We start from the raw sequence: 22,327 nt of genomic DNA on the forward strand, positions 1-22,327 counted from the left end.
GAGGCACTTCTGAAACTTTTACAAGACTACTTTTCCTTTAATAGCTTGTATCTTATTCCTCATATGCTTGAAAATACACACTTCACTGTAAATTAGCATACACTGACTGAGTTATTTGGCCAACAGCAAATCAATTTCAACAACTGATGTAAAATCAGTATCTATACAAGTAAAATTCAGAACACAAAAACCAGAATTCCTTTTCCCAGCCCAGTGCTGCAGTGCTGGCTGTAGTGCTCACTCTACATGGCTTATAGAAAATACAAATCTATCACTTCATTTTAGGCTTATTCTTTGCCTTTTCTCAAAAATAAGCACCTAGTTAGCACACAGATGTGCTAATCAGACTGGCCGACAGTGACACCAGTTTTATTTTGTACCGAGGACAGAGGCAGGTTGGTCAGACACACTGAGAAACACCCTCTTTTCTAGGAAGTCTCTTTTCCTTTCTTCATGCACTGGTTTCATGTCCAAACTACTGCTCTTCCTATAATTAAATGCCTGTGTGCTGCTACAGTGGAACGCCTAGTACAAGTTGTCATGCCACATAATGTAAGAATGAGGGGTTTTAAACTTTAGAAAGCAACCAGCTTGCATATAAACAACCCTTCTAGGCAGTTCTGGTAAGATTACCATGATATACAGTTCTCCTGAAGCTGTTGCCCAGGAGTGATATATTTCCCCTTACTATATAAAAAGTGCAAATGCTTGACTAAATACCTTTGGTGCAGAGAGTCCTGATCCAATATATGCTGACCTCATGGTTGGTGTGTGAATTGAACGAGGAGGATGATCTGTAACCTGAATAGTGTCCCCAAAGAATCAATGAGACCTCAAATACACACTATCAAAGATAGCTTGAATAAAGTAACAAGACTACAAAACCCCACCCACCCCATCCCCAAACATACAAGCAATGAAACCAAACTGATTAATACAGGAAAGGACTCAGAAAATCAAATCTCATTTCTCAGAAAAATAATGTGCAAAAATCACCTCTTAAATGACAAGAATAACCATATATTATCTTAAACTTTTGATTGAATCTTTTCTAATGTAAAACAACCAGAGATTTAATTTTCTTTTAACAGAGCAAGGGGATGCATTATTATAGTTGCAGAGCCTGGCTAAAATGTCGTATTCAGCATAACATTAACTTTGTGCCAACATTTTATGACTGAGGGTATGTTATGAAGAGAGACTGTATCTAATAATTAAGTCAACATAGTTCCCATTCCTAATCAATTAACCATATGTGAATGGAAACGCAAACATTCCCCAAAATACAGTTCATTACTAGTGCAGAAGTCTATTACAAGGTCCTAAGCAGTCTTACTACAGAGGAGTGAGCTTCACTCTACACAAAAAGATTTGCAATAGCAATTTTTATACGAGTGAAACTGTTACTCCTAAAAAAAAATTGTCAACACTGAAGTACCTCGATTGGTTCAATCTCACTAGCTGTAGAAGGAGACCTTGATCTTGAATGGAGGTGAGACTTGCTATCTTCATCCCGTGATGGAGTGTTAGACAATGTAAAATTCTCAACTGAATCAATCTAGGAGAACAATTCAAGAGAGAAAAAAAACGACCAACCAAAAAATAAATCAAAGACATAATTAAAACAGAATTCCCAGCTCTTACCAATATAAGATATGAGAGCAGTAGAATTCCTAAGAGAGAACTGAGAGGATAAAAATTCAGTTTTAAGCAATTTCCTAATTAAAGTACAAAAATACAATGAACATTATTGACTATGAACACACCAAGGCTTCTGCTGAGAGGTGAGCACATGCATTAGAGCTGCTAGTTCAGGGGGCCTGATAAACACTTGAAGAGAACTGCAATTCAGCATTTTTAAAGGGTGAATATTCTCTAAATACTACTGGGTTTTGTCCACTGGCAGTAGAATTATTAGAAGTGAATTCCCATATAGCCCGTGTAAATCACTGCAAACATATTTAGGAGAAAATAAGAAAAAAGGCAGAGCAAACAGCGTATTTCCTGAGGTTAGTGTAAATAATATTCACAGAGAATTGAGGGGCTTTTGTACCCTATTTGAACTACAAAACCATCCTTACCAGGAACACAGTTCAGCCGGGGGAACATTTTCCTAAGTCTAGATATACAGTGAAATTAAGCCCAATGGAGAATTATACTGAACAACAAGGCATATAGGTATGACCAGGTACCTTGGATAACAATTCATCTTTTGTCAGTGCAACTGGAAAATCGGAGAATGCAGCAATCTCCCTTGAAAACAAGACATCTCCACATCAAAGTTTTCTATGTAAATTTATATATACATCTTTTTAAAATTCTATTGAGATAGATGTGGATGCTTTCTCCACTAATAATAAACAGAAAAGTTGGAGGCCTACAGAAGTCTCCATTGCCTGCCTGGTTTTTCTGGAGCAATGCCATCATCAATTCCCCATTGCTAAGGATTTGGCTAGCTTGCACACAAACTAAAATATGCAGCAACATTTACAGAAAGCATTTGAACATTCCAGAGTACTAAGTTCAGTTCAGTGTACTAGTTCCATCATACTAAGAATTCCACATACTTTACTGCATTTTGGGAATAAAATATACTGCCAAGCCAATGTTATACATGCATGTACAGTCCAGTTCTCCAGAAACTCAGTCATGGTAGTGAACAGGTGCAGTTGCTTTTTGGGTTTTTTTGTTTTGGTTTTTTTTCTCTCTCTCTTTCTTTTTTTTAATTTAAATAGAGTGAGTTAAGTCTGATGGCTTCTAGTTTTATCATAGCCTTAAAAAAAACAAACAACAACAACAACACATAACCAAAACCAAAATTATCTGGTGGAGAACGCTCATCAGCTTAATCAACTTAGGCATTTGAAGATGCCTGCAAGTATTTCTGTAATGAAAATGGGAAATTCTCACTCTGGGATACACCTGTTTTCTACACATAGATCATGTGTTTCAAGCATTGAGGCAAAAATTAGCAGTAAAGCAAACATTTTGTGCTCGATTTATCAGAAGCAAATAATAATTGGAAGCTTTATCCAGTATTAGAAACACTGATGCCTTTAAGTAGTAAATCTTCAGACATGTGACACTGTTTCAATTATTTTATATATATTTTTTAATTGAGTCTAAACATGTGATAGCTTGGAGTACTCGAAGGCTGTTTAACCAGTAACTCTACCTTCTTCTTAAAAGTGTTACTAAAAAAAACCAAGCCCAATGAGGAACTACAGGTGAATTTTTTGTAGCAAGAAACAGACATTCCTTTTCTTCTTCAAGTAAGACTCAGAGATCTAATCTATCATCTCATGAATATTTCCAGATACTCCAAAGGCTTTCACTTTCAAAGCAGCATCTGCATACCAAAAAATTTTCATGGTGACTCTTAAAAAACTTAGTACAAGCATAACATGAATGATGGAACTTTTCTGGAATGTGCTACAAAGCCTTTGTGGTTAAAGACAACTGCTGAATCCATAACAACTGTATTTTTACTTTACTTATGAACACAAAAAGCCCGCAAAACATACAGAACCTGATCTACCATTACAGAATTTGAAGGGAATTTAACCACCACCTTTACTGCAGAAACAGGGCCTTAAGCTGTATTGCTGCAGCTTGTTTTAATGAGAAGAACTAAGCACAAAAGCAACCTGACTCAACTTTGGCCAAAAGCTTATGTGGACTGTATCAACACCATTAAAATTAGTTTTAAACTAATCCACTGGATTATCCAAAGCACATTTCAGTATTTCCTACCAAACTGTAATAGCCTTGTCATCTTCCACAGGACTGTGCTTAGTTTTCTACATAGTGTCACCTGTGTATGCCTGAGCCAAAGCTGGCCAGTGTAGAAACATCTTGAGGAGAGAAGAACCTCTAAATTGGGGTCACAACTGACAAAAACAAGCAACAACTGTAAGCTTGCATAGCACACCGAGTGGTGCACCTTCAACTACATAGGTAAGGTCATTACTGGAGCTGTTGGGCAATACTGGTTATTTATTGAAAATTCAATATAAATGCTTCATATGCTTTCCTATTCCTATCTTCATAAATATAGATAAGAAATGGAAGTGGCAGTATGAATTTAAAATGGACATAGCATACCTGGTACGGATTCAGTCTGATAGAGGTTTGATACCACCATGTTTAAAAACCCAACTTGATTTTTTGAAACACCATAGAGCTTTCCAGCTTAGCAGACTACAACAAATCCAGCTTTGTTTTCCTTGGATGAATTCTTCCTGCCTTCCTTCCTGCTCCGACTTACTCAGTTCCCTACTTCCCATTCATTTATCTCTGCACTGTGGTATTTTCTATCATCTGCTATGACATGGCTTCCAAATGCCAAACTTCTGCTTTCTGTGGGCAATTCCCATGACCCAACACATGCCCTCTGCTAAGGGCAAGGAAACAGAGGTGCTTACATTTGACATTTGCTCATCTTCCCAACCTGCATCTACCTGCTCAGCTTTCACAAAGAACTTTCATATTGCAGTGAGAAAGTACCCAAAACATCTTCTCCAGTTATTGTGATATTCTGCTCATAGGATTACCAAATAAAATACTCCAAAAGCTTTTAGCCCACAGCTGTAAAACAACAAAAAGCACAGCAGCAGCAGCAAACAGCAGCAGCAGCACAAGACATGCAGTGAGGTAAATACACAATCCATACATTAAACAAAGGCATGTACACAACAGGCAAAAAAATAAAGGGCCACATAGAGTAAGACAGCCTCTTACACGTCTGCCTTTGTTAGCTGGAATACAGGAAGGAGAGCGCTTTAACAAAGAAAGGAGGAGAATATGTTACAAAACCAAACAGTGACACAGATATCAGCCCAGAATTCGTCACTCTATATCGCCAGAGGTAGTGTTTAGACACACACAAACATATTCATTTTTACAAGTATTTTGAAAACAAGATCTTCTGGGGCAACAAGAGGAAAGAAACATCAAAAAAGGAACAGTTATTTTAAAGTCTGTAGTTCTACACTGGACAATAGCAGTGAAACTGCAGACTACGTTACGCTAATAGGCATAATCCGCAGTTAGCATCTCTGTATTTTGAACAAGATTAATAAAGCAATCTCTTGGAGGTGCAATATGTCCAACTTAAGAATGAGAATGATTCTAAACTTAATTATGAAGTTCAGGCAGAGTCAGGGCTCTCACCACACACTACTATGACTTATATTCTGTTTAGTATTGAATGAAAATTCAGGACATGATCTGTGATTATTTTAAAAGTTCAGTATTGTTTAGTCTAACCAAAGTCCATGGGGACTGCAAAAGAGGACAGATTGCAGGAGGATTTAATAAATCTATTTTTAATTCATAATGTGCTGATAAAAGGAAAAATAATATTTTCTAGTAAGTGGGGAAAATAATTTTGTCAAAGAAAAATGGGATTCCATTTCATTGCTATTAATTTAAATATGAATTTCTGATTATTTAAACAAACTGATTGCTTCCAGTAGCTAGTGAGATACACAAAGATCCACATGGCAAAACACCGAAACCCAACACTTCCATTATCAGACACTTCTAGTGAACACAGGAGACTTAACACCTGGACGATGTTACTGAGAGACAGCCTGCAACACACAGGAGAAACAGCGGCAAAGGTTTAGAAATGAGTGTATTAGTCACTGGGGGTGACTTCCCTCCCCATCAAAGTCAGAAACCAGGGACAGCAAAACCCACTCCTACTCCACTTTGCACCCTCCCACATGCACGGGAGACACAGGGATCACTTCAAAATGCATGGGTTTTTGCAGCGATAAGGATTTAAGCAAAGGGTCTGCCAACCTGACCAAGTACCTTCCTGTGGATTTGAGGAGGTACAGCTGGAACCAACAGTGACTTCTGCTCATCTAAATAGCAAGCTACTACTTTTCTTGCTCAGCATCTGCAGTCTACAGAAGCAGTGGGACATCTATTTTTACTTCTCTCAGGAAGAAATTGAAAAGCTACCAGTTTCCTCATTGAAACAACCAGGACTAACTCCAGTCATTCAGAGAGTAAATAACTATGTTATCTGGATAGCAGACACACAAGACTTACCCACCCTAGTAAACTCCAAATGTAACCAGTGGGCCAAACTCAGTGCCACTTACACATCTCTATGTTCAACAGACTTCAGAGGTCTTGCAAAGAGCGTTAATTGCACACTACTTTACACTCTGTCATTCCAAGCACAGAGGCTGGAGAAACAATACGGGCCACTGGTAATATTTACTTTGGGTTCTTGATTACAGGAGACATTTTCCTGAAACCTGTGCAGTTTTGCAGCACCACAAGAGTCTGACCTGAGCACTTCTAATTTTTCCTTGGTCCCAGTATAAAGAACTCTCACACTTGTCAGGTTTGACTGAGCATAGATTAATTCTTCTTGAAATGCTGCAAGAAACACTGCCCTTCAAGGTAACTACTGTCAGACACTAGAAAGGGAATGGAGGTCACAGCCAGTGGGGAGTGTATTTTTAACACCCTTATTTTCATTTAAGTCTGCCTTATACACCAATATTGAACCAACATAATGAGTTAAAACACAAATAACCATTTTGATAATTCAGAGGCTATATATTACGAATTTCACTATGAATGGATCCTGTAATTGTCCAATAAATGAAAGATACAGAACTGACTTTAAGCACAACTTAATCATACCCCCTTTCACCTACCAAGGTGGACATCAGCTTTACTTCGCTTTCTAATAAAGACAAGTAACTCAGCAAGGCTGGTATTTGCCTGCAAGGTACTCTTCCTATCTTTGAACTGTCAACTCTTCTTTTGCAGTTTTGCCAGATGAGAAAAAAATCTGCCCTGCTGTTAAGAGACATTAGCCCCTGTCCAGTCCAGACCAGAAATGTACTCTTGCCAAATGAAACTGGGGACAAAAATGCTCCTGTTGGCCTTAGATTGAGGATGTAACAAGAGAAGTTTGATTCTGGGTGTATTAATTCATTCACATGCAACAACAGACACATTAATACCTTGAATTTTACCAAAGACTAAAAGATGGGTATCTGAAAATATTTAATCTGGGTAGACCAATCAAGAAGAACGTCTTTAAGGATGTACGCCAACAGTTGAAAATTATTCACTTGCATAGGTAAAAAAATATGTGATTTTGTCAAAACACTTGGGAAAAAAAAATACTGCTTTCTTTTAAAGAAATCAAAGAAACAAAAGCAAACAACAATAAATATAGAATAAAGCACTGATGTTGATCAAAACTAACTAGATAGCAACCAGGAAAAAAATTTGTCTTAATTTTCCCCTTGCAAAATAGAACATTATCAGCTACTCTGCCACAAACGTACTTTATTTCTCTTTCAACAAGTTTTATAGGCAAGTACTATATGTAACTCTATGAAAGAAACTTCCGATACAAACTAAGCATTCCTAATACTCAGGCAACATAGAGAACACCTCTTTAACCCAGATAAAGGATATAAATATTATTCATCTATTGTAGATTTTACATGACAGGAAACTAGTACACAGAGTTTCAACTTAAACATGAGGAAAAACATTTTTACTGTAAGGGTGACAGAGCACTGAAAAGGCTGCCCAGAGAGGTTGTGGAGTCTCCTTCTCTGGAGACATTCAAAACCCGCCTGGATGTGTTCCTAGCTGATCTTCTCTGGGTGATCCTGCTCTGGCAGGGGGTTGGACAGGATGATCTTTCAAGGTCCCTTCCAACCTCTACCATTCTGGGATTCTGTGATTTTTTTCATGTAAGAAAATTCCAACAGTATCAGCAAGAGAAGGTTTTCTATACGCTATACAAAAGTGCAGGCAAATACCTTCTACTACGGTACCACAGATGTACCTTCACATTTTGGCTAAGTTATATACTTGATTTACAGAAAAAAACAACTAGAATAAAAGCGTTCTTTTGGAGTTTGTGAAAGAAAATGCAATCAGTAGAACAGGCCCATATACTCTACTCTCCTTGTTACACCCTTCACAGCAGACATTCCTAGAATAAAATTAATGACTTCATATTTTAATGCAAATACGATTACACTATTTTAAATACATATGTATAAATATGTATGTATGTGAATAAACATATATACAAGCACACACACAGACATACACACACAATATATCTACAAAGTTGTAATGGATGGCTCTCTACCATGGATGCACAGTATATAATTTGATTTTTTAAAAAGATTATTATTATTGATTTTTACGTGCCTATTATTTCAGACTGGTAGAAATATAATGCAGTCAGTTATCAGCTTTTAATTTAATTCCCTTAGTATGCAATTAACTAGGGTGAATATTGTAACACTGTCCTGACAGAAAACTGGCATCTCAAATGGCAATAAAAAGTAGTAAGTTCACTTCAGTCATAGTGAGAATCACTTCTTACAATATGGGCCTAAAAAAGAGACACTATTTTATTTGAGCAAACAGAAATTAACTGTATGCAAGGAAAACATTTTAACTAAAGTGATCAGAAAACTTTTGGAAACAACTAAAGTTTAAGTAATACAATGAAGCATTAGAACTAAAAGAAAACAATGTGCCAGTGATCTTGGAACCATTTTCCAGGGGCCGTATCAGTAGATAAGGCCCCAAAGCAGTTTCTCCCCATTAGAAAAACTGCAATGAAGAATTCTTCATCCACACCTAAAGAAAAACAATTATTTTAAAACTGAACATCTATCTATATAATTAGGTGTAAGTGTGCAATTATAGAAATATTCTATTCTCCAGCTGCACTTGCAGATTTTTTAAGTAGACTGCATTAATGATTTAATATTCCAAATCAATCAACTGATCTCTTTTACAGAGGGATTTACTGGTTTGAAAGTCAAAGACTTACGTCATCCATAAAATCAATCAATGAGGATGAAGAGGAGGAAAAGGAATCCTATTTTAATGAAAACAGCAGTAAAAAAAAGAAAGAAAGAAATGGATGAAGAAAACAGTTCAGTATAAATAAAAGTGCAAAAATAAAGAACTGTTAATAACTAGTGCCAGTAACAGTTATCTCAGTAAGTTTTCATTAATTGCCTTTCATAGACAATTAATCAACAAGCTACCTGTATAAAACCCAATGTTTTTCCAGCATTCACTCAATAAAATAATATGCCTACACTCCAACAGGATTTTTATATTGAAAGTAACTTACAAGATAAATAATTAAAAAGCAAATTAAAAAATGGCATTAATTGTGAAGACTTCAAGAGAGAACAATGAATTAATGAATATACAATGAAAAGAAAGTAAATTTTTAACATAAGGGATCATGTTCTTTCATAGCTAACTGTGATGACCTCGTACACCCATTAGGAAAAAAAGGGCAAATTTTATACCAGTGTATGACTGTAAAGGTGGTGCCTTTGTCCCCTCTGAATTCAGTTTGACCAGTATTTCACCCCAGCTCTTCTTTTAATGGAAAAATATGCATTCCTTACTCTTGATTAAAAAAAAAAGGATAAGAAATGTATAGTATCGTTTCAATTGTCTTCCAGGTTTTGTGCCTAAACTGGTCTTTTGTCTAGAAGTGACAAAGGAATTGAACATTTATTTTTTTAAGTATATAGCATCTGTGGAGAGGAGATGAATAGCAATTATCTGCATTTTACAGATCTGTGTAAAATGAGCAGAAGATGAAAAGAACCTAACAAATACACAGTGACTTAATGGAATATGCTCAAGAATTATTTATGTATTTTATCTCATTTTTACCAAACCAGTATCTGCATTACTTAGCATTTTTTTGAACACAAAGTAGGGTCATTTAACTAATTCTGCTTTTTATGTTCACTACAAGAATCTGGAAAATTTCTACATTCAAGATTTGAGAGAGAATTCACTGATTAATAGTGTTCAAGAGTAGACAGCCAGAACTGTAAATTACAATTCTCACACATTATTATACACAAATATAAATGGCACAATACGATTAAAACAGGGTAGTAAACTCTCAGTAAATATGCATGTAACCTGCACATAACAGGAGCAGTTCCACTGACCAACAGAGAGTTAGAATAGCTGTACACTTACTTCAAATTGATCCAGAGCAGAGGTAGGCGCATTCAAAAATGCCAAGAAAGAATTCTGTGAGTCTTGGTGCTTTACACCTAGAAAACAGCAGCAGGTTTTTAAGCTACAGAAAAATGACCTTTTCATGGAGGACCTTTGCCTTGAATCCTGAATCAGGGTTTGGGTATCCACTTGAACCACTTGCAATTTTTTTAAATGAGTTGTCACATTTGGTATGTTTTACAGAGTAAAAGATATTTTGAATAGATATACACCCAGTAAGCAAGCAGCGTACGGTTGATTAACCTTTTCTGAGCTAGGATGTGTGTGGTGTGAATTCAACACAAAGACATACTGTGTGCACGTGTCTATTATGCAGAAGGCACAGGTTTCTAGTGCGCTTGTGTCCATTTGCAGCACGCCCTGCACGACATACAGGCACACACGCTAACAGAGCGGGTGCCATCCCTGCTCCAGTCACATAGCTGATAGCTGATGGTGACAAGATGACTTTAGCAAACAGTGAGTTTCCACAAAAACATACAGAACAGGCTATTTGGGGAACACACTCCACCTCCAAATAACACTGGGTCCTTGACCCATGCTCTATGTCTGTCCACCACCACTCACTTTTGAATGTCCAGGAGCAATACAATTCTGGGGAAAGCTTCAAATGACTTTGTCATGCTACATTGTTTACATGGTTTTCAGACAGTAAGCAGAGCAGGAATACTGCATCCTCTGGAGCCGCAGAGGCTGGCACATCTTGACTATTATTTTAACTTGCTTCAACTGAAATATTTTTTTTCTTCTTTTCCTTGGGGTACAATTCAGGTTGCTGTGTAGGTGTTTATAAATCACAGATACATGCAAACTCTAGCTTCCTGAACACTAAAAATACATTAAATATATATACTTATTATGATCAGAGCCTGCAGGACTGTGTGCATCTCAGAAGAGTGATGCTATCAAAGGTCACTTATTTATTTAAAAAAAAAAGTCAGCGTCTTGCTTTAACTGGCAATATCACGCTGTTTGCTGTAAACATTATCCACAGTGAATCAAGCAGTTACAAAGAACCCTTTTCTCTTTAAAATACATATACACTGAAAACCCAGTAAAAGAATAAAACAAATTCTCAAATTATCTGCTAATTTACATAATAATTTTTAGTAATCTGGACATTGACTACGTTTGAATCCTCTATACAATACATGATTCAAATGTCAACATATTTCTTCCTACAAGAGAAAACTAAGTCCACGGATAATAAGGATTTTCGATTAAGATGTATTTCTATAAAAATATTTTGAATAGTTGCACTAGAATCTTATTAATTTACTTCTAGCAAAAAGTGTAACAATTAACTTTTCATTGAACAGTTCCTTTTTTTTTTAAGAAAAAAGATAAAAGACTAAATGTTTATCTCTATTTTCAGAAAATCAATCAGGTTTTAAACACTGAAAACAATACAGGGTAAAATATTAATTATTAATTCTTAACAGCTTGTTTAAAGCAAAGGAAGGTTTCAGAAGCCAAGCAACCGTGCATAATACTGAAGACAGTTCCAGAATCTATAAATGACAGCTTAACATGACAAAGCGTTATTGCCTCCAGGGAGGCACTACCAAGAGTTCCTTTTCAAGTGCTCGGAGAAAGCCTAATAGTGGTATCAGTGCTAAGCATCAAAACAAAAAAATATAAACTCCCTGAGTCTTATTTGCTAATGTGGCACCAGTAATTTTTTAATGGTCTGTATAGGTCTGTTTTATTTTTACCAGTCAACCAGCACTTGGAGGCCTATATAAATAGGAGATAAATGTTAACTACAATATATTATGAATTGACATGCTGTTAGGTTGCAAAGGCTGAACAATATTTGACATGCCTATGCAGCAATTGTTACCAGGATTTTGAAACTCTTAAGTTCTAACAGTTCCATACGGAAAATTAGGTAAAAAAATTTGTCCTGAAAAATCACTTCTTTCCATGTGAATCCTAAGATAGAAATTTTAGAGCTACTACAGGAACCGCAAAGAATCAGACAAATCATTATTCATCTCTTAATTGAATTTTTTTTCATTTCAGAATTACCAAAAAGTCTCTTCTCCCAGCAACAATGTGAAATACTGTTAGACAGATGCACTAGATATCCCAGAACATACTCGTAATACCACAGCAAAGCAAACATGACCACACTGCTCACTACGTGGTTACAAAGCCAATCAACAAGTCACCCCAGAAACGAATGCTATGAATAGCTCTGCAGTTGTTTAGTCTGTATAGACAGGCCCAAAAACATTCATAGATGAAGAACATTATGATCAGTATTAAAGTCTAAACACTTTCACTCATCATAAGGGGGAAAAGATACAAATATATCTATTCTCTTAACAGTTTTCTGGCAGTAAATCACCATACACTTGGCCTAATAAAAATAATACAGTTCCAACTCAAACAATACCTTACTGGTTCAAGTATATCAACAAAACTGAAACGTATTAGAAGTGCAAAAGCAGCTGCTGTGGGTACATCTTAATATCCAATTGTTGCGCTCACATTTTGTATGCCAGTCTGTTGGTATAACATTTTAGTTGCAAGGTGACACCTAATTGAAAAGATGTACCCACCAATGTGAAACACGTTATTTACATGGATATCAGTTGCCATACCCTTTTCTGATCTAAGCTCTTCTGTCTCCTTTTTCAGCCTTTCAATATCTGTCAACAGTTCCATGTTCTTCTTCTCAGATTCTTGCAATTTACTTCAAAAAAATACAAACAGAAAACCTATGTAAATATTGAGAACTCATTATTCAAGTCACTTTCTTTTGTCCATCTTTGCATGTTATTTTAAAAGAAAAATCAATGCCAAGCAAGCTTCACAATGTCATCAAATGCTAGAATGAATTCATAAATCTACTGGGACCTGTTTAGTATAGTATCTCTAAAAAAAACCAAGCAATTAATTTGCCCTGTTTACCCATTAAATGGGCTCGAGTTTCTAATTTATGAGTAATTGTGTGAGCCTGTATACTGTGAATGAGAAAAAAAGATCAAATGTATTTTTAAACTTAAGAATTGGGTTTCTTTAATTTGTTAATTCACGGTGTCTGTGATACTAATACATTATGTTGAACTATTTTTTTTCTCAGTTACTTTACAGTTAGTTGTTTCAGTGCTTTCCAATTCATGGCTGATAGGTAACACTATTACGCATTTCTATGACACTTCTCATCCTTGCCTATCAAAGAAAACGCTGATTCTCCTGTTCTTAGAGTATCTACAATGCTGCCAATCATCATGTCACTTGGTCTGAAAAACACCCAAATTAGACGGACAAGGTATTCCCACTTTACAGGTAACATACTTCAAATCTCAGCACTGTCCAACAGCTTTCCTCAAGCTGCAAAACAAGTCAGTGCTCTGAGCTAGACTGAAGCTGGAGACCTAGACGTGGAACGTCTTCCCTGCTTCAGGCATTCACCCAACACAGAATAAATTTTGTTATTTGGAGGTGGGGAAGAAGGGGAAAGTCTGAGGAAGGAGTAAAAGGATTTGTAATCTTCCATAAACACATCTTTATTACCGTGAAATCAGTATGCAATAATTGATTTTCATCAGTTAACTCAATGCACCTATCAATAGAATGGAAGAGTATATTCTAAGATATTAACCCAATCTCTGCTTGCATTTGAACTTAACACAGCTAAGAGGAAGTATACTATTAAAGAGAAAGTGTCTCATCTGAATGTCTTCAAGATTTCAAATTTTCCCAGTAAGCATTCAGCTGCTTACCCAATGAAGAGCTATGGTCTTTTTTTCACATTTGGATACAAGAATCTGGCATATTATTAATTATCAAATTTTGATAGACAAGACAGTTAAAATCATGATTTGATGACACTCCCTGGGAGGTATCAAAGTAAATTTCCATCAGATCATTTCAGTCTTACCACTCTGTAGAGATAAAGGAAGCTTTGACTTTATTCAGCTCATCCTGAATAGCCTGTTTGGCTCGGATTTCAGCATCAAGAGCAGACTGCAGTTCCAACCTTGCAGACATATCCAGTTTTGCAAAGCGGCGCATCTTCCAAGGCATGTCCTGGTAAAGAATAAAAAAAGGGAAAAGAAAGAGCAAAACGAAAGAAAGTAGAAAATGAGGAATGTAGCTAACTTCAACAACTATGTTTCTCAGTCTATTATGTTCTTAACATGACTTCATTAATTACGAAGTAATCCAAAATTAAGAGTATTGCTATTATTAAACTCAAGTACTAAATAAACAAGAAGATCATCTTATGTTCTCATGATCTCAAAAGCAAAGACATTTTGTGAATTCTAGTTTTGATGTGCCTCAATTCAAATAACAGCTAAGAAGGACAGTCACATTTCGCAAGTGGAAGACTTTAAGGCTTTCATGACCCAAAGTATAGAATTCCTTCAACAAATCAATATATTATTATAAAGTAGCTACTTGAACAAGATCATAGATAAACCCACATTATAAAGATGTTGGTGTTTAATTAATTGATAAACATTTAATTTGCTATTCAGTTATTCAGAAGGGAAGCTCTAAGAGAGTTTAACTTTTGACTAACACACTCTACAGATAAGTTATTACTGCAGCTGATACTATTAAATTAGTGTTTTTGCAAACAAGAAAAAAAATCTGCAATATGTAAGTAAAGTCTTACTGTAGCTCTTGCACCCAAACTGGAGTTCCTCAGGGCCTCTAGTTCTTCCGTCATTTTAGAGGCCAAGGCTTGAAGATAACCTCTAGCATCTTTTTCATCACTTACCCTAAACAATTACATAAGAAGAAAAAGGTGTTTTGACCAAAGAATCTAAAGAAAAACACTAAAGTCCCTTCAATAAAATAGCAATCAGAAACATAAAAAAGCAAAATACAAAACATAAATCATAAAACATAAGGGAACAAAAAACCCACTGAAAACCATACAAAACTAAGCCTTTGCTGCTTTGCAGAGTTCCATTAAACAATATGCATCACTATGACAAGGAATAAAGATTGAAGAACTATTTATCTAAGTAATATATGTTCCAGTATAAATGTCAGCTACCTGAAAATTGAGACTGCAGGAAATAAACCTTTCAGGATTCAACCTATTTTTAGGAAGTAAATTAAGACAAAACTTAATCAAAATAATTAACAATTCAATCATCCACATAAATGTGTAAAGGGTGAGTGTCAGGAAGAAGGAGCCAGGCTCTTCTTTGTGATGTCAAATGATAGGACAAGGGGCAATGGGTGCAAGCTGGAGCATAGGAGGTTCCATGTCAACATAAACTTTTTTACTGTGAGGGTGACAGAGCACTGGAACAGGCTGCCCAGAGAGGTTGTGGAGTCTCCTTCTCTGGAGACATTCAAAACCCACCTGGACACATTCCTGGGTGACCTACTCTAGGTGATCCTGTTCTGGCAGGGGGGTTGGACTGGATGATCTTCTTTTGAGATCCCTTCCAACTCCTAATATTCTGTGATCTTGTGATAATATTGGGACTAGTGGTTGACTTCACTGTATCAATTGACTATGAGAACCAGTAGTTAGAATCAAACAGTGATGTTATTTCAAAAAATGCTAATTAAATAGGGAAAGTCTAATTCTAATGTTATTAAACAGCGTAAGTCAGAAGAGGCTCTCTCATCCCCTGAGCTTTCTTGCTATCAAGGCGTGTTTCCTGGGTGTAAAGACATCAAGAAGAAGACATGTCTTGCTTTTCAGATTCTTTGATCATCAGAAAGAAAGAAAAAAAAACTTTCTGTGATTAATCAAAGCAAAAGGTTCTTTATTCACTTTGCCTCAGGTATAAAGATAAAAAAGAAAGTTGCTAAAAAATTACCTCACTGCAACTAAGTAGCTTATGAAAAACCTAAACCAAACAAACAGGAAAAAAAACCCCAAACCACAAAAATAAACACCCACACGTTTCCATTCACCTTTCATGCCTGGCTCTGAACACACTTGCCTTGCCTACAGAAGAACAAACTGAGTTCTGCAACACCAGGGCATACTCAAGTCTCCAAGACCACCAGTCTAATCCCACAGCTTGACCACAGTTGGATCTATCAACACTAACCACAGAAATTTTTCGGATGTACTCCAAGTAATGGACCTCAAAGAGTTTTAAATAACTTGTAGGAAAGTGGGAAAACAGTATTTCTCTTTTATGGAAATTAACTTATCCTTGCTTCCTGATCTTTCCTTAGTAACTGCAATCCTGAGTATGCTGGACTGGAGATGAGAGGTATCCAGAAGAATGAATTTGTGTCTTAGTGATCATTCTGCAGAAGGTGACTCCCCCTTCATGCCTATAAAGCAATATAAGTTTTTCTGGGTGATACTATAATGTTCATACACACAGAGGATATGGAAATGGTGCTACTTGCAAGCTTCCCATTAATTAATAAAAATAATATAAAAGTTTCAACAAAGACTTACAGAGAGTCACCAGGAGGCAAGAAAGAGAGAGTACACACTCCAAACTGCCACAGGCAAGGGAGGAAGAGGAGAGCTTTACCATAGTGGTCTTCGGACATAAAGTCAGTGAGAGATTTGATATTAATGAGTCACTGTTTCTCCCAAGGCATACTAGAATCAATGGAAGCAGCATACCAACTTTTTTCCCCCCATAACATTCTGGATGACACATTTTGAGGATCAGATACAGATAATCACGGCCTACACAAAACAGCTAGGGCATAAGTGTGGTCAAAAGATGTGAGAAGTAGCATAGGATGCTTTTGCTGGGATGGGGGGCATGCATAATTAACTACCTAGTAAAAAGGAAATGGTGTAACCAGGAATAAAAAGAATGTGAGGCTCTCGAGGTGGGAAAGTAAGTTTTCCTGATTTACAAAAAGCGAACATAGATTTAGGAATCAGCATTTGATCTTCTCTATTTTTAATGACACACAAAATCTTTGGGGGAAAAAAGGGATAATATCAGATTAAAAATAAAAATGAATTGGTGTCTTATTTTTTAACTTTTCTAGTTAAAGCTGAAAAACCTTAAATGTCCAATTTCTTTGTCTATTTTTGTCAAGCCATACAGATCCTTCCTTATGGAAGGCGAGAAAAGAGTTATTTGGTTTATGACACACAGACTATTCAGGCTCTAAACACTGAAAAGCTGCACATGCAAGAACCTCAGGGAGATGTTCCACAGAACATGTAGAAATCTCAAAAATTAAAATCTACATATAAGGTAAAATTTTGCAAAAATCTATACTGAGATCAAGGGAACTCCTCAGACTTACAGACACTAAATAAGAGCAGTACAATTTGGAGCAGAGATACAGTTTTGTTGTCCACTAGATGGCAACATTCCCTCAATAACGAGACATTTATTAAACATTATGTGACCCCAGCACCTCTTCGGGCTTTTGTTGTTGTTGTTGTTATTGGTTTGTTGGGGTTTTTTTGTTTGGTTGGCTTTTTTTCCTTTAAAAGATGAAGCAAGAATGGTAAAGTTACTCTTACTGTTTCTCTCCTTGCCTCTCTTCTTACAGAGAGTCCTAATAAACTCACCAAAAGACCTAAGGGAGAAAAGTTCTTCAGGTTCCACCCAGTCACTTCTTTTTTTACTGAAAATTTAGATTGGATTAACTGTTTGGTGTCCATATATAACAGAAGTGCTCTTGCAAGCTTAGTTTGTTAACTGTAAAGAACCCAGAACAGTGATATAGCACAAATTACTATAAAATTAAATTTAACTATCTGGTTGGAGCCAACATTATGACAACCTTCAAATAACCATTGACTGGTACGCTATTTGTCAGGCTGCTAGGAAAGTCAGAATCTGTCTCTCTCTGTGTGGGATACTTTACAATACAAAATGGAAACAAAGAACTAGAGATTTTTGCTGAACAGAAGGAGTCTTGAAGTCCTGGGGTCTTATGATGAGCTGCAGCTCACCCGATTTAAAAACCCCAAGGAAGTCTGAGAGCCATGACTCACAATTGTCCTGTTGTTTCCCAAAGCTTCTATATTTTTGTCTTCATATCACTATGCTCAAAGCCTCCAAATTAATTTTTCCTTTCCCTTCTCAAAGAAAAATTTTTTTTAAACGACTTCTCTAAAAATTTTCAACATTTCACTCTTCTCCCAAACCCTGAAATTTCCCCCTGCCCTCCAGAATTTTTTATAGATAATTAACCTCTTATTCTTACCTGAAAAACAATGCACCTCAGAAATGTCCATGTTTTGAGTTTCTTACAATTCAATCTTTCCAGAATTTTACTACTTAAATTACTTAATTACTAGTACCATCAATTCTCTAAATCTTTTCCACAATTTGTGTGTTTTATTCTGAGATCAACCAGTTTTCAGAAATAAAGTAACAACTTTGGGCCTTTTAAATTATTTAATGCAGAAGGGTTTTTTGCTTGTTTGGTTGTTGTTTTTTTTTAAATTGAAATATCTAATTAACATACAAATCAACCACACTGGAGCTGATTGGAAAGACCTCTAGTCAACAAGGAGAATACTAATTGAATCTTAAGGTAAACAGCAGTCACAGATTCTGGCCTCAGCTGAACCTAAGCCTAACATGCACTCTATGGGTAAAACCAGGTGGGATTTTGCTCATCCATATAAACATACTGAAAACATATGATTCTTCATTTGAACTAGTTCTCTAAGCTCCCTTTTCAATCAGTGGGAAGAAAAACAGACTTCTACAGTACTAGTCAGGGGATTTATTTTAGTTGTCTACCTTAGGACTTCAAGAACTGGGTTATATGAATCCATCCCAGAGAAACTAGTAAGTTAACATTCTTGCCAAGCGCTCTGGGAATCACTACCAAGACTTCCATCGACCTCCTTTCTGCAACAGAACAGAAATACGGTACCATGGCTATTTAAAAAAATCTGTTTTAAAGTGACTACACTAACCTCCAGTGCATAGGAAAAATGACAGCTGACTATAAAAGCCTCAATATTTCTTACTCTTGTCAAGGAATGATGAGTGATTTGGCTAATATAGGTCTATTACTGCAACATTAGGATCTGCAATGAAAGTTTGATTCAAGTGTTTACATTAAGACTTTTGCTATATTTATGGCATCGTGGGATAATAACAACAAAAATAAAAAGGTTTTTGTACACTTGCCCTAAACAAGATGCAACAGAGCACAGTAGGAAAGCAGGGAAAGGCTAAAGGGAACATGACAGGCCATGAAAATTACTCACAAGTTATAAAATTTGAAAAAAAAAAAAATAATTAAAGTGTCCAAGGAATTGTGAAGAAAGCAACTACCTCAATCACCCATTTGAACAGTGGGGCAGGTTTCCTGACAGAGATTATCTAACAGATAGTAAAGCACTCAAAAGAAATAATGGACTCCTTGGGCTTGTGTTACTTAAACCACAGCTAGAATAAATCCCTTGAACTAGTAAAGAGAGCTGAGCAAACAATTTCATCTGCTGCCTCCTATCCTTCATTGAATTATGGTACAAAAAGAAGACAGTAGGCCTCCATTTTTAAGAGGTAGAAAGTATATAATAAAACCAGATATTTTAAAGTAATATTACGTGAAATATCTGTTAGTTTTGAAGAGAGAGCCTGCAAGCTCTACCCTATTTGTTAGTCCCAAGACATTCTTCTGTTATACTGAAGATGTGGACAGGTATGGATTTAAATTGCATGTTCTTCTGAGGAAAACATAGGCTTGTGACTGTGGTTTTCTTCAAAATTAGTTTTTTTCTTTTAAAATGTTTATCATTATTATAGGTGTTTAAATACTTCATGTAGCACCCCAAGTTCCACAGCAAAAAATCCCCAGAGAAGGACTTAGTTTCAGTATGCTGTGTTGAATTCCTAGGACAGCAGATGGACATTGCCAGATTATCTGGGTGACACATGGAAAATCTAAACATAATAAGAAAAAAATGTGAGCCAACATTGGGCCTCACATAGTTGGAAAAAAATTAATGTAAGCAGAGATAAATATGGAGGGAAAATTGAGATGTGTATAGTGATTAGGAACAGGAACCAAGCCAGAGATTTTTTATCTCCCTAATGTTTGTCCACACTAGCTCTACTGTTTGTTTTTTTTCTTTCACACAGGTCTTTAATTTTTAGCTCCATACATTTAAAAAGACATTATCATAAGAGATCAGTAAAATGTTTTCTTTCATTCATAAAGTTAACCTTGCATCTTCCTGATCTTTTTTCATCACCTATCTCTAGAGATAACAAAAACTCAATCCCAACTTTTTACCCCCCAGCAACATCTCTAACATGTGCAAGATGCTTTATCATACACCTAAACCACATCAATAGTACATATTAAAATATAGAACACTCATAAACTGGAGAAGGGACATTCTTAACGGCTGTTGGTATGTTTTTACATAGTGTTAAGTAAAAAAATCCACAACAATCTCTGACTTCTCTCTTGCCAGAACTGCCAAGTTTTATGAATGTTTTCACATGTAAATCTGAAAAATGGGGTTTGGTTACCTTGGTGCATCAAGACAGAAAAGTACAACCTTAAAACAGTATGGAATAACAGACCTGCCTCTCCTGTTACCTTTTTTTTTTTTCTCCTCTGGATAAAAATTTCTGATTGGCTATGAATTAACCGTTCATTTAAACAACTTTTATGTATTTTTTTTTATTTCTGTGATGCAGGTCTGCTACACTCACAGTTATGAAAGACAAGATTTAAAAGGAAAATGCACAATGTGAACCCTTCAAATTTTTTAACCTCTGCTATGAATACAATGCCTTGAGACACTATGGACTTCATAACAGAGATCAGTGTTCCATAGTTTTATATAACAAAACCCGTTCAAAACAATTCCAGAAACCCAGAAGACAGCCTTTCTTTTTTGTTATGTATTCACACTGCTATATTCAAAAGCCAACTTCTCTGTATTTGGACAGCAAAATGATACTGACATTACCACAATACCAAACTAGGTTTCATTAAAACAAATGTTTCCCATTCTAACATAAGATGAGAAACATGGGGTGAAAAAAAATTACCAAGTAGTAAACCAAAAAAAGATTAGTATATGATGATGAAATCTTCCCAGATGTGGAGGATCTGTAAAAAAATATGCCTGGATGTAAACTGTTCCTGTGGATGCTAAGTGCTAAAATGGACCATAAAAGGGGAGTGAAGAGAAACAGGCATGGTGAGGAAAAATAAAGGCCATCTAGAGATAAAACTATCTTTTTCTCTTAATAGTTTCCACTTGCTGGTATTTTTCTCCTTAATTTATTAGATCTAGACAGAAGATTTTAGAAATGTAACATTGCTATTTAGCAAAAGTATTATTAGAAATATCACTTGACTGGCTTTGTGGTAGTCTCAAATGCCCTCCTTGTAAAAAAAAAAAAAATCACATAAAAGTTGCACTGTATTTGTTTCATTCTGCCACATGCCATGCAGATGAAAGAAATTAATGCCGAGACAAATACTCTCAGCCACTGCTTTTCCCAGGCTTGTTCCTCCTCGGCGGCTGAGCTCAGCACATGACTCCTCGCAGCATTCTTCCAAAGCCACCAGCCACACCCAACAGCCATGACTCTTCTGCACTTAAAGAAGTTGTCTTTGCTAAGACACTTTCGCTCTAAAGGAGGAACACAATTTTCCAGATTTGGATATTATTAAAATCTCAAGCAAAAGCACATCAGAAGCCCAGACGGGTCTGAGATTTCACCTATGCACTTGCAAGTGCCATGAGCAAAGGCAAAAATTCAGTAACAGTCCTACTGTATGCTCAGTGGATTCTGCAATGACATTAGAGCAGACTACTCACCATTGGATGATCTCAGTAATTTGGGCTTCCCAGTGGGCCACGGACTCCTTTTTATCAGCCAGGTCTCTCATCTCTTCTTCCAGCTGCCGGTTATTCATACTCAACCTCTCAAACATGGTGGTGAGCTGAATGAGGATTTAAACAACTTGTTAAAGGTATAAGCTGTTGTGACTTCAGCTCAGTGCAGACTCAAAGCCACTTGTTCCCCTCCCCCACATCATGCATCTGCTTTAAAAACTGGTACTATTCATCACAATAAGCACCATGTAACAATAAAAGCCAGAATCTCTTCTCATGTATGATCTTAGCTGTAATGAAAGGCCATTTTTAAGGACTAGAACTACATTTTTACTCCAACAAATTAATTAGTTTTCTGAGAATTAGTCTCCAAATACCTTCACAACTCTTTGAAGGTTTCTGCTTTGCACCCTACAGGTGTGGAATGTTCTATATAGGAAAAACTACATTAAAAGAGCAAAGCAAGGGCACAAAAAATGTTACAGCTCAGACAGAACTGCTGAA

General features: G+C 36.2%; 1 protein-coding gene across 1 annotated transcript in view; it reads right to left on the reverse strand.

Moving 5' to 3' along the window:
* Positions 1 to 22,327, reverse strand: part of CDC42BPA (CDC42 binding protein kinase alpha (DMPK-like)) — a 119,718-nt gene that overhangs the window by 27,762 nt on the left and 69,629 nt on the right. The window contains exons 16-22 of the mRNA XM_010193375.1: positions 21,806 to 21,930; positions 14,708 to 14,813; positions 13,967 to 14,115; positions 12,684 to 12,775; positions 10,033 to 10,109; positions 1,439 to 1,558; positions 721 to 801 (exon numbers count right to left, since the gene is read on the reverse strand). Of these exons, the coding sequence (XP_010191677.1) occupies positions 721 to 801; positions 1,439 to 1,558; positions 10,033 to 10,109; positions 12,684 to 12,775; positions 13,967 to 14,115; positions 14,708 to 14,813; positions 21,806 to 21,930 (750 nt within the window). The remainder of the gene's footprint in view (positions 1 to 720; positions 802 to 1,438; positions 1,559 to 10,032; positions 10,110 to 12,683; positions 12,776 to 13,966; positions 14,116 to 14,707; positions 14,814 to 21,805; positions 21,931 to 22,327) is intronic.

The sequence above is a fragment of the Mesitornis unicolor genome, unplaced genomic scaffold (genome assembly GCF_000695765.1).
Source record: "Mesitornis unicolor isolate BGI_N332 unplaced genomic scaffold, ASM69576v1 scaffold5971, whole genome shotgun sequence".
NCBI lineage: Eukaryota > Metazoa > Chordata > Aves > Mesitornithiformes > Mesitornithidae > Mesitornis > Mesitornis unicolor.